This window comes from Canis lupus, chromosome 22, assembly GCF_011100685.1.
Source record: "Canis lupus familiaris isolate Mischka breed German Shepherd chromosome 22, alternate assembly UU_Cfam_GSD_1.0, whole genome shotgun sequence".
Taxonomy (NCBI): Eukaryota; Metazoa; Chordata; class Mammalia; order Carnivora; family Canidae; genus Canis; species Canis lupus.
In genome coordinates, this window is record NC_049243.1 from 9,482,736 (window position 1) to 9,496,360 (window position 13,625).

The 13,625-nt window shown below is 38.0% G+C and overlaps 1 protein-coding gene across 1 annotated transcript in view; it reads right to left on the reverse strand.

Moving 5' to 3' along the window:
• Positions 1-7,258: 7,258 nt before the first annotated feature.
• The window catches only part of WBP4 (WW domain binding protein 4), a 60,741-nt gene continuing 54,374 nt past the window's right edge, over positions 7,259-13,625 (reverse strand). Inside the window, exon 10 of the mRNA XM_038569666.1 lies at positions 7,259-8,564. Coding sequence (XP_038425594.1) covers positions 8,354-8,564 — 211 coding nt within the window. The 3' untranslated portion in view covers positions 7,259-8,353. The remainder of the gene's footprint in view (positions 8,565-13,625) is intronic.

Genomic DNA, 13,625 nt, shown 5'->3' on the forward strand with positions numbered 1-13,625 from the left:
AATTTCACATATGAGTGAAATCGTATGGTATTTGTATTTGTCTCTGACTGACTTATCTCACAGCATTATATTCTCTAGCTCCATCCATGTTGTCGTAAATGGTAAAATTTCATTCTTTATGACTGAACAATATTCCATTGTATTTATATACATCATCTTTATCCATTCATTAATCAGCAGTCACTTGGGTTGCCTCCATATGTTGGGCGCTGTGAAGGCTACTACAGTAAACATAAGGGTGCATGTGTCCCTTTGAATTAATGTTCTTGTATTCTTTGAGTAAATACCTCATGGTGTCATTGCTGGATCATAAGATAGTTCTTTTCTTTTCTTTCTTTTTTTTTTTTTAAGTAAGGTCTATGTTCAACATGGTGCTTGAACTCCACATCCTGAGATCAAGAGTCTACCTGAGCCAGCCACCTCTATCTTTTTAACTTTTTGAGGAACCTCCATCCTGTGTTCCACAGTGGCTGCACCAGTTTGCATTCCCACCAGCAGTGCACAAGTTCCTTTTTCTCTACATCCTCACCATTGCCAACGTCTGGTGTTCCTTGTGTTTTTGATTTTAGACATTCTGACAGGTGGCAGATAATATCTTATTCCCCTTTTGATTGGCATTTCCCTGTTGATCAGTGATACTGAGCATCTTTTCATGAGTCTGTTGGCCATCTGGATGTCTTCTTTGGAGAAATGTCTGTTCATGTCTTCGCCCATTTTATAATTGGATTATTTGTTTTTTGGGTATTGAGTTTTATAAGTTATTTTTGTATTTTGGATACTGATCCTTTATCGATATGTCATTTGCAAATATCTTCTCCCATTCCATAGGTTGCCTTTTAGTTTTGTTGATTGTTTCCTTTGCTGTGCAGAAACTTTTTTACTTTGATGTAATCCCAATAGTTTATGCTTTTGTTTTCCCCTGCCTTAGGACACACATCTAGAAAGAGGTTGCTATAGCCAATATCAAAAGAAGTTACTGACTGTGCTCTCTTCAAGGATTTTTATGGTTTCAGGCCTCACATTTAGGTCTTTAATCCATTTTGAATTTATTTTTCTGTATGGTATAAGAAAGTGGTCCAATTTCATTTTTTTTTTTTTTTTTGCTCATTTCTGACCAGTTTTCCCAACACCATTTATTGAAGACCTGTCTTTTTCCCATTGGATATTCCTTCCTGCTTTGTCAAAGATTAATTGACCATACAATTATGGGCTTACTGTACATTTTTTTATTCTCTTCTGTTGGTCTATGTGTCTGTTTTTTGTGCCACTACCATACTGTTTTGATGACTATAGCTTATAATATAACTTGAAGTCCAGAATTGTGATGCCCTGTGCTTTGCTGTTTCAAGAGTGCTTTGGCCATTCAGGGTCTCTTGTGGTTCCATACATATTTTAGGATTGTTTGTTTTAGTTCTGTGAAAAATACTATTGGTATTCTGATAAGGATTGTGATAAATGTATAGAGTGCTTTGGGTAATATTAATATATTTTTTTATTTATGATAGTCACACACAGAGAGAGAGAGAGAGAGAGAGGCAGAGACACAGGCAGAGGGAGAAGCAGGCTCCATGCACTGGGAGCCTGACGTGGGATTCGATCCTGGGTCTCCAGGATCGCGCCCTGGGCCAAAGGCAGGCACTAAACCGCTGTGCCACCCAGGGATCCCTAATATTAATATTTTAACAATATTTATTCTTCCAATCCATGAGCATGGAATGTCTTGCTATTTCTTTGTGTCTTCTTCAATTTCTTTGATTGGTGTTTTATAGTTTTCCAAATACAAGTCTTTCATCTCTTAGGTTAGATTTATTCTTAGGTTTCTTATTTTTGGTATAATTGCAAATGGGAATTTAAAAATTTTTTTGTTTATTTTTATTTTTGAGAAAGAGTGGGCACGTGGTGGGGAAGGACAGTGGAAGTTGGAGAGAGAAACTGAAGCAGACTCTGCAGAGCACAGAGTGCAACATGGGGCTTGATCTCAGGACCCGAGATTATGATCTGAGCTGACACTGAAAGTTGGATGCATGACTGACTGTGCCACCCAAGTGCCCTAAATGGGATTGTTTTCTTAATTTTACTTTCTGCTGCTTCATTATTGGTGTATAGAAATGCATCAGCTTTCTGTACATTGATTTTGTAAACTGCGACTTTACTGAATTTGTCAGTTCCAGCAGTTCTTTTTGTGGAGCCTTTTGGGTTTTCTACTTATGGTATCATGTCATCTGCAAATAGTGAAAGTTTTACTTCTTCCTTACCCATGTGGATGACTTTTATTTCTTTTTCTCCTTTGACAGCTGTGGCTACGACTTCCAGTACTATGTTGAATAAAAATTTTAAGAGTGGACATCCTTGTCTTGTTCCTAAGAGCTTTTCCCCATTAAGGATGTTAGCTGTAGGTTTTTATTATGTGGCCTTTATTATGTTGAGGTATGTTCCTGCTAAACCTACCTTGTTGAGGGTTTTTATCATGAATGGATATTGTAGTTGTTCAGATGCTTTTTCTGCATCTATTGAAATGATCATTTGGTTCTTATCCTTTCTCTTACTGATGTGATGTATCATGTTGTTTGATTTGCAAATATTGAACTACCCTTTGACCCCAGGAATAAATCCCACATGATGGTGAGATGATTTTTTAATGTATTATTGAATTCACTTTGGTTATTATTTGGTTATTATTGAGAATTTTTGCATCTATGTTCATCAGAAATATTGGCTTCTAGTTCTCTTTTTTAGTGGTGTCATTATCCAGTTTTGGTATCAGGATAATGTTGGCTTCATAGAATTAATTTGGAAATTTTTCTTTCTTTTCTAATTTTTAGAATAGCTTGAAAAGAATAGGTAATAACTCTTCTTTAAATCTTTAGTAGAATTTTCCTGTGAAGCCATCTGGCCCTGGATTTTTGTTTGTTGGGAGTTTTTGGGTTACTGACTCCATTTTTTTGCAGGTTATCAGTCTGTTCAAAATTTTCTACTTCTTCCTCTTCCAGTTTTTGTAGTTTATATGTTTTAGAAATTAATCCATTTCTTCTAAGGTGTCCAAGTTGTTGGTATAGTTTTTCATAATATAATGATTGTTTGTATTTCTGTGGTATTGGTTGTTATTTCTCTTCTCTCATTCATGATTTTATTTGAGTCCTTTCTCTTTTTTCTTCATAAGTCTGGCTAGAGGTTTATCGATTTTTATCCTGCTTGGATATTCTCTCCTTCTGCCCCCTCCCCAACTTGTGCTCTCTCTCTCTCAAATAAATATATCTTTTTAAAGAAAGTTATGTTTTCTTGTTGATTTTCTGTTTGGATGATCTGTCCATCCAGGTAAATGGGGCATTAAAGTATGCTACTAGTATTGCATTACTATCAGTTCCTTTATGTTTGTTACTAACCATTTTATGTATTTGGGTGTTCCTATGTTAGGCATAAATGTTTATAATTGCTATATCTTGCTGGGTTTTCCCCTTTCTTGTTATGTGTCCTTCTTTGTTTCTTATTACAGTTTTTGTTTTAAATTCTATTTTGTCTGATATAAGTATTGTTACTTCAGCTTTCTTTCATTTTTTTTAAAGATTTATTTATTTGAGACAGAGATAGCAAGGGATCCCCCTTTAATATTTCTTGCAGGGAGGGTCAGAGAGCAGGAGAAAGAAAGCTTAGCAAACTCTGTGCTCAGCGTGAGGCCCAACTTGGGGCTCGATCTCACAACCCTGAGCCAAAACCAAGAGTTGGACACTTAACTGACTGAGCCACCCACGTGCCCCTCAGCTTTCTTTTGACAACTATTTGCATGATAGATGTTTCTCCAATCCCTCACTTTCAATCTGCAGGTGTCTTTAGGTCTAAAATAGATCTCTTGTAGGCAGCATGTAGATGGGTCTTACTTTTTTTTTTTTCCATTCTGTCACCTTATGTCTTTTGATTAGACCATTTTGTCCCTTTACATTCAAAATAATCATCAATACATATTTATTCCATTTTGTTACTTATTTTGTGGTTATTTCTGAAGATTTTCTCTGATTCTTTCTTGTTATTCTCTTTCACGTTTTGTTGATTTTCTTTTTTCTCTATATTTGGATTTCTTTTTATTCTTCACATGTTTACTAGTGGTCTTTAAAAAACGTACATATTATTTGAGAGAGACAGAGAGCGAGCGAGCGAGCGAGCATGGGGCAGGTTGTGGGGGGGAAGAGAACCACAAGAAAACTCTGCACTGAGCGCAGAGCTCAATACAGGGCTCAGTCTCACAACCCTGAGATCATGATTTGTGCTGAAAGCGAGTTGGACACCTGTCTAAGCCACCCAGGTGCCCCTGTTACCGTTACCATTAGGTTTGTATGTAAAGTCTTCAATAGCAGTCTATATTAAATTGATGATCATTTAAGTTTGAACCCATTCTTTTCTCCTCTCCTGTGTACATTTTAGATATATATTATTATAGCCTTTGTGTGTGTGTGTGTGTGTGAGTTCCTTAACCAATTTTACACAGAAATATTCATTTTTACTACTTTTGTATTTCCTACTTTTATATAGTCACTTTTGGTCTTTTCTTTCTTTCTCTTTCTTTCTTTCCTCTTTTTTTTAAATTAATTAATTTATTTACTTACGTAATCTCTGCATCCAATGTGGGGCTTGAACTCCTGACCCCAAGATCAAGAGTCACATGCTATAATGATTGAGCCAGCCAGGTACCCCTAGTATTTCCTTTCTACTCAAAGATTCCCCTTTTACGCATCTTGCAGGACTGGTTTAGTGGTCACAAACTCCTTTAGTTTTTGTCTGGGAAAGCCTTAATCTGTCTATTCAGAATGATAGCCTTGCTGGATAAAGTATTCTTGGCTGCAGATTTTTCCAATTCACACCACTCCCTTCTGGCTTTCAAAGTTCTGTTGAAAAATCTACTAGCCTTATGGGTTTTCCCTTGTAAGATACTGACTTCTGTTTTACCACTTTTAAGATTTTTTTCTTTACCACCATATTTTTCCAATGTAATTACAGTATGTCTTGGTGTGGGTCTGCTTTTGTCAATTTTGGTGGGAGTTCTCAGTGCCTCTGCCTCTGGATAGTTTTCCTTCCCCAGATTAGGAAAGTTATCAGTTATCATTTCTTCAAATAAATTTTCTGTCCCCTTTTCTCTCTTCTGGGATTCCTATAATGCAAGTATTATTACATTCGATGGAGTCACTTAATTCCCTGTCTGTTCTTGTTTTGTGTAACTTTTTTTTCTCTTTTGTTCAGCTTGATTATGTTCCATTACTCTGTCTTCTGGGTCACTAATTCATTCCTCTGTTTCTTCCATCCCACTATTCATTCCATCAAATGTGTTTCTTATTTCATTTATTGAGCTTTTTATCGCTTTGATATTCCTTATCTCTGTGTAAATGTCTCACTCATGTCTTCTACTCTTTTCTCAAGTCCACTGAGTATCCTTGGGATCATTGCTTTAAATTCTCTATTAGTCATGTTAGTTATATCTGTTTTGCTTAAATCTCTGGCCATGGACTTGTCTTGTTCTTTGACTTGGGATAAGTTTCTACCTCATTTTTTTTTTTTTTTTTTCCTATCTCATTTTGTCTGCTTCTCTGGGTCTGTTTCTCTGGGTTAATAAAGTCAGCTACGTCCTCTTTTTTTTTTTTTTTTTAAATTAGGCTCTACACTGACCATGGAGCCCAATGTGGGGCTTGAACCCACAACCCTGAGATCAAGACCTGAGCTGAGATCAAGTCAGACACTTAACTGCCTCAGCCACCCAGGTGCCATGGTCTTCTGCTGCTCTGAAAGTAGTGATTTCATGAAGAGGAGGTCCTGGAGTGCCCTGCAGTGTGCGTCCCCTGTTTATCAGGACTTGGCACTTTAGGAAGAGTATCCTGTGCGTGTTGCTAATGCCCTCTTGTTGTGTTTGAGTCCCTTTTCCTTTTAGTGTAGTCATCTGCACTGACTCTCTGCTGTAGTGGGCAGTGCTTGTTCTCTGTGGTGTTTGTGGGACCCAGGCAGGCCAGCTGGGGTACACATGCTGGGGAACTTGGCAGTAGGGCAGTGTTGGCAAAATTTGTGTTGGGGCTCTAGTCCTATGCTGGTCCCCCAAAGTGCTGTGGCATCTGGGGGTTATGTGCTGGGGTCAAGGGGGATGCGAGGTTGGGCATGGGGTGGCAGCTGAGCAGTTCACTAGTGACAGGTGTATGCCTAGTGGCTCAGTAGGGTGTTATCAAAATTAGCCCTGAGGGGGCACTTGGTGAGCTCTCAGGAGAGCATGCGACTTGGTCTCAGGGTCATGAGTTTGAGCCCCACATTGGGTGTAGAGATTACTGTAAAAAATAAAACCTCTAAAAACAAAATTTGTGCTGAGCCCAGGGAGGAGAGTAGCAGGCTTGGGAATTGGCAAGTGCTCTGGAGAAATCGTAGGCAGGGTTTTCGGGCAGCATGTTAGGTAGCCAGTGTCCGCGCAGCACCACCTCCACAGGTGGCTGTGTATTTATGCAGTGGTGGGGGTGGGGGGTTGGGGAGGTAGAGAAATGGCACCTGCCGGCTCCCTCATTTCTGCAGTCCCCTAGCATCCTCTGTAATTGGCACTGTGTAAACTGTTTCTGTGTTGCCTCTCCAAACAGGCTGGCTGTTTTTAGGGGCCCGCTCACCCAGGGCTGAGTCAGCCGACCTAAAGCTTCAGGTTCCAAGTCCCACCGGTTTTACAGAGTTCAGCCCCTCTCACTTTTAAAGCCAAGCCTTATGGGGATTACTCTACTCCAGGTGAGCTCCCTGATGCCCGGGCGCTCTTCACATGCACAGCCCCCTCCCTCCCAGGGCAACCTCCCTCTGCTCTCGCACCTTCCTAACCTTGCAGATGCAGTCCCTTCTCTTTATTTAGTTGCACAGTTTGTTTTGCCAATCTTTGGACTGTGCTCCCTGTTATTGACTTGGTCGTGGAAGATACCTAGTTGTAAACATGGAATAGGGTGAGCTCAGGAGCCTCCTACTTCACCATCCTGAGCTCCTGATAAGGTGTGCTTTTTGCATGTTTTGTATGAGCTAAAAGGGGGTAAAATAAAGCAGCATTCCATCTATGTTTTTATTACATTCTCCAGTTGAGGACAGTCAAGAACCAAAATGCACTGCTCAGGGAGATGACAAACGGGCTACCAAGAATCTAATATCTTCATAATGCTATATATTCATGAAATAAGTAGACTGAACAAATATAAAGACAAAGCTCCAAACGCTGCTTCACCAATGCTACACTGACTCTGTTTTTAGAAGGAAAAAAAACCCAGTATTATTTTTCATAAAGTTTTTAATAAACTTTCATTTTCTCACATGTACACTAGTAAACTTAAAAAGACAAATATTTACTACCAAATGTTAAATACTGTACAATTTATAAAAAATATAATTTTAAGAATTTGGAGTAATAAAGGGGAGAAACCTACTTCAAATGGATAAAATAAGAAAATTCTACTTTTTAAAGAAATTTAACTAGAAAATAAGACATTTCTCATTTGTCTAAGGGAACACTAAAAACTTTACTGAAGCCAGAGACCATACTAATTTTGTTCAAAGTTTCATCTACATAGCTTTAAGTTAGCCTTAAAAATTATTTGCCAGTACATGTATGGCTGCTAAACAGAGTGCGACTGAGGAAACGACTATGCGGGCGTGGGAAGTCATGAAGAGCAGGGATAGGTCTTGTTCATCTTCAGATCCTCAGCTCCTAGCCTAATGCCTGGCTCAAAGTAATAATGTTTAAGCAAAGCTTGTTGCTTTGAACTGAACTGGGAAAATACGCATTTCTACCTTTGGTCCAATTTTCATTTCATATTAAGCACTGCATTTGAAGTACCTGAGTAGCAGTCCTGGTCTTTGGCCCTTGACCTTAAATTCAGTATGGTAAGCTAACACATGTACATGTACGTACACTTTGTCCATCAGCCTTCTGACAGGATCCTCAGAACTGAATCATCATGGGCCTGTGAATCATCTCTTATGTGGTCTGATTCTTATTTCTTGGATAAGTTACTATCAGTGTGCAAAAGTAATGCGTTTTCAGTGCAGGATAAGAATGTGCTTTTGAGTAAGAATGGAATAAAGGCCTTGCTTTTCCATGTTGTAAATAACAGATACATAGCATCTTATATTATGACGTAATTAGCAACTTTTAGACACTGAACATAATACACTGTATTACAATGAAATGTGGTAGGCTTCCATTTTAGGAGCAAAAATAAGTTTCACATGAAAAAAGATTTATTTTAGATTCACATAAAATACATTTAGAATAAATCTAAATATTTAGCATTTAAACACAGAGGAGCTTCAAGATGTATAATCTCCAAGCTGTCCACAAAGCAGGTACAAAAAGCTCTTTTTACAATTACTGATCATCACCTCGTTGCCTTAAATTTCGAGACTTCCCATTTTCAATTCTTCTCTTTTTAAAGACTGGGGCTACTCCATCTGCGATGACTCCAAGAGAAGTAACTGTTTTTTCTTTAAATACCACTTTGGGTTGCCCACCAATATCAGGTTCTGAAGTTGATACATATTCATTTTCAGTGCTTGGAAGTTCCAAATCTACCTCCTCACTGAAAGAGAAAGTGCAAGTACAATTATTATTTGACAGACATAAAAGACAAACTTTTACATAACCTCGGAGTCCACCAAAGGCCCTCTTGCCCTTCCCACAGCTTGGCAGGTAAAACCTTCCTGGGAATCTTTGAATTAATAACCTTTTTTTTAAAGCGTCTATCACTTAAACCAAAAGCTTACCTAGTCAGGATCGCTGTAGATTAACTGACCATATAAACATGGGTTTATTTCTGGGTTCTCTACTCTGTTCCATTGATCTGTGTGTCTATTTTTGTGCCAGTACCATAGTGTTTTGATCACTACAGCTTTGCAGAAGTCTTGAAATCTGGGGTTGTGAGATCTCCAGCTTTGTTCTTCTTTTTCAAGACTACTTTGGCTATTCAGTTCCATACAAATTATAGTATTATTTGTTTTAGTTCTATATAAAATGCTGTTGGTATTTTGATAGGGGTTGCACTGTATCTGTAGATTGCTTTGGGTAGTATGGACTTTTTTTTTTTTTTTAGATCTTATTTATTAATGAGAGACACGGCGGAGGTGGGGGGTAGGGTGGCAAAGACATAGGCAGAGGGAGAAGCAGGCTCCCCATAGGAGCCTGATGCGGGACTGGATCCCAGGACCCCAGGATCACGCCCTGAGCTGAAGGCAGACGCTCAACCCGAGCCACCCAGGCATCCCTAGTATGGACATTTTAACAATATTAATTCTCCCAACCCATGAGCATAGAATATCGTTCCATTTGTTTGTGTTGGTTAAGACTTAACACTTAACATATGCCTATTCAGTTCAATTATCTTAAAAGTACATGGTAACAAACTTGTTTCCCTCTCAATGTAGAAAGATCTATAGCAAGAGTACTGCAAGATCTTTTATTCCCATCCTACATATACATGGATAAAAACACGTTTTAAAAAGTAGGTTTCTAGGCATAGTAATTACTTAAAAATAAAAACTTAAAAAAAAATTACCTCTAAACCTAACGTGTGGATTGAACTCACAACCCCGAGATCATGAGTCACATGCTCCACCAACTACAGCAGCCGGGCGTGCCCCTATTTTTTTTTTTTAATGTAAATACATTTTGGGAATTTGCTAGAATTGCAACAAAAACAGAGAATGTAAGCACAAAGATAACATTTCAAACTAGTAACAGGCAGCTGAAACTAAAACAAAACTTCTGCATCATAAAACACTTGATTTATCTAAGGTCATAATGCAATAAACATTTCCTCAAAAATCTGATGAGGGGATGCAGGAAATAGGAATTCTCACTGGAACAGTTCTTAAATCTGATTTCTTTTGAAAACATGTCTTCTAAAACTTTTATTTACTGTATTAAAACTCCTAGTTAAATGCTGTTTTTGTCTTCTTTTCCTACCTTCCTATTTTCTCTGACTGCTTTTCCTAAGAAGGCTAGTAGCCCCTGCAACTGATGGGAGTATTAATTCTTGGCTTTTTATTCTTTTATTATAGGAGAGGAAACTGAGGTTTAAATAGGTTAAATAACTTGGTCAACCAAACTGTTACATAAGTGGTGGAGCTTGGATTAAAATCCAGGTCTATCTGACCTAAAACTTCTATTCTTTCTTGTAGACCACTCTGCTTCCAAGTGAAAGTAAGAAATTTTATTAATCAAGGAGAGAAACATTTGAGGAATGAAGAGCAGTAGGGTTTGGTCACTGAAAAAATGAACTTGTATCCAAGAAAATTTGATGTGAGACTTAATGTATTTCACTTGAATCTTGGTGCTTTATGCTGATAGCGTGATCAAGCTGTAGTATTGCTTCTTAAGTGGGAATATAGGAAAGATAAAATAGAGACGGGTTCTATCTTTGAAATGATGGTTCTAGGAACTTCTAGGTGGAAGTTAACAAAAGTGGCAGTTAAGTAGGATATGACTTATTTATTTAAATATAAATTTATTTTTTATTGGTGTTCAATCTGCCAACATATTTAACAGAAGTTTGTATTTGAAAGAAAAGGCAAGAGCCTGCAAGTAAATATCTTACAGAGAAATGCCTTTTCAAATAACTTTGGAACAAGTTATAAAAAATAATTATACAAGTACTTTCACAAAACCATAATCATTTCCAAATTCAAAATGTAAGAACTGTAAAGGTTATAATACCCAAAAACAATGTAACAAAGGTAGAAAAATTTTAAAAAACCCTCCCCACCCACGTGTAGAATTAAAAATGTGAAAATCAATAAATGAAACCTCATTCAGAATGGAGCCAGGCCAGCAGGGCAAGCTCTCAACATCCTATCACTCCTCAATTCCAGACCCAACAGGAGAGGGACCTTGTACATGGATACTACTTTGCTATCCCAGCAGGACGAAGAAAGGCTTTCCTCCTCCCCCAGGAACAATCCAGCTAATGAGAGACAGTCAGATCTTAGCCAATGAAAAGCCACTGTACTTCCAGTTTCCTCCAATGAACTTTTTTGTTTGTAACAACCTTCCCAACACCCCACTTTCCTCTCTCTATAAAGGGCATTCCTCTTCTTCCTCCTTTAGACTTGCCTATGGCTTCACCCTATCTTGTTTGTCCTGGGCTGCAATTCTCTGCTATTCCTGAAGAAATGTGTTTTTGCAGGTAAAATAAGAGGCAGTTTTATTTTTACGGTTAACACTTAGAAGAAATGGGATCCAGTGAAGACCCTCAGCAACTGTGGCTAATAAGCAAAGAGATGATAGTACCTACAGAGCCAACTGGTTTTGTGCTTTCTCACCAACCCTAGAATTTGAAGGTGAGTTTTCTCCTGGATTTTGAGCTCCATGCTAATGTGTTCAAGTTCCCCAGGTTTCATTTGGAATTCTGTTTTAAGGTCTTCAGTTTTTTTGTTTGGTGTTTTGTTTTGTTTTAATCTCAGAGATTATTTGGCCTTTGTCTAACTCCTTTTAGGACTTGGACTGTTCCTGATAAAATTGTGTGGGTCTTTGGCAAAACTCTAGTCTAGAACCAGATTGTGCCTACTGAAACTGTTCTAGCCTTCCATCTGATGCCTTTTTGGAACCAGACTGTTCCTGTTGAAACTGTGCTGTTTGGAAATTTTCTCTGCTCTAGGGAAAAGTCTCTAAGAAATAGGAGCCCTGTCATAAAAATACTTGAAGGTGCCCCCCCCCATCCCCTCCCACCTATCTGGGACTCTAGCTTTTTTTTTTTTTTTTTTTCTAGCTTGTTTTATGTTTAAAATCTATTATCCCTATGCATGCACATTTTATAACTAAGTGGCTCAACTTAACCAAAAGTAATTTTGAACTTCAATGGCATTATGGGGAACTTTGAAATTCCCAAACTTGTTTTACTCAAAATTAAATTAGAAGGCTGTGACTGGTAGAAAAACAAAGCACAAACAATGGATTAGGATGCCTATTTTATTTTATTCTATTTTATTTTTTATTGAAAAGTTTTTAAAAAACTTTACTTCCAATACAGTTAACATATAGTGTTCTATTAGTTTCAGGTGTATAATATAGTGATTCAACAGTTCTGTACATTACACAGTGCCCATCAGACACATGTACCCTTAAGCCCCTTTACCTATTTAATACATTTGTCTTCCCTCCTCCCCCCATATCCCTTCTGGTAACTATTAGTTTGCTCTCTATAGTTCAGAGTCTGTTTTTTTGTTTGTTTCTTTTTTCCTCATTCATTTAAATTCCAAATATGAGTGAAATTGTATATGTGTCCTTTCTCTGACTTATTTCACTTAGCATTGTATACCCTGTAGATCCACCCACATTGTTGCAAATGGTAGGATCTCATTTTTTTATGGCTAATATTCCATTGTATGTATATATAACCTTTTCTTTATCCATTCACCTGATGGACACTTGCACTGCTTCCATAGTTTGGCTATTATAAATAATGCTGCAATAAGCATAGGGGTGCATACATCTTTTTGAATTAGTGGTTTTGTATTCTTTGGTGTATATCCAGTAGTGGAATCAGTGGATCATATGGTAGTTCCGTTTTTAATTTTTTAAAGATTTTATTTATTTATTCATGAGAGACACACACAGAGATAGAGGCAGAGACAGGCAGAGGGAGAAGCAGGCTCCATGCTTAGCCCGATGTGGGACTCATTCCTGGCACTCCAGGATCACGCCCTGGGCCAAAGGCAGGTGCCAAACCGCTTAGCCACCCAGGGATCCCCCTATTTTTAATTTTTTGAGGAACCTCCATACTGTTTTCCACAGTGGCTGCACCAGTTTGCATTCCCACCAACAGCGCAAGGGGGATTCCTTTTTCTCCATATCCACATTAACACTTACTATATTTGTGTTTTTGTTTTTAGCCATTCTGACAGGTGTGAGATACTGCGGTTTTGATTTGCAATACTCTGATAAGTGATGTTGAGCATCTTTCCATGTGTCTGTTAGTGTTTGTATGTCTTCTTGGGAGAAATGTCTGTTCCTGTCTTAAGCCCATTTTTTTAATCAGAATATTTGTTTTGTTGAGTTGTATAAGTTCTTTGTATACTTGGACACTAACTTTTTATCAGATGTGTCATTTGCAAATATCTTCTCCCATTCAGTATGCTGACTTTTCCTTTTCTTGGCTGCTTCCTTTGCTGTGCAGAAATGTATTTATTTTAATTTAAAAAAATATTTATTCATGAGAGACAGAGAGAGGCAGAGACATAGGCAGAGGGAGAAGCAGCCTTTTTGTGGGGAGCCCAATGTGGGACTCGATCCCAGGACCTCAGGATCATGACCTGAGCCAAAGGTAGATGCTCAACTAGTAAGCCACCCAGGTGTCCCTGCAGAAACTTTGTATTTTGGTGCAGTCCCAAAGTTTTTTGTTTCATTTGTCTCAGAAGACATACCTAGAAAGATACTGCTATAGCTGATGTCAGGGAAATTACTGCTTGTGCTCTCCTCAAGGATTTTTATAGTTTCAGGTCTCACATTTAGGTCTTTAGTCCTTTGTGAGTTTAATTTTTGTGTATGGTGTAAAAAAGTAGTCCAGTATCATTCTTTTATATGTAGCTGTCCAGTGTTCCCAACACCATTTGTTGAAGAGACTTTTTCCCATTGCACATTCTTGCCT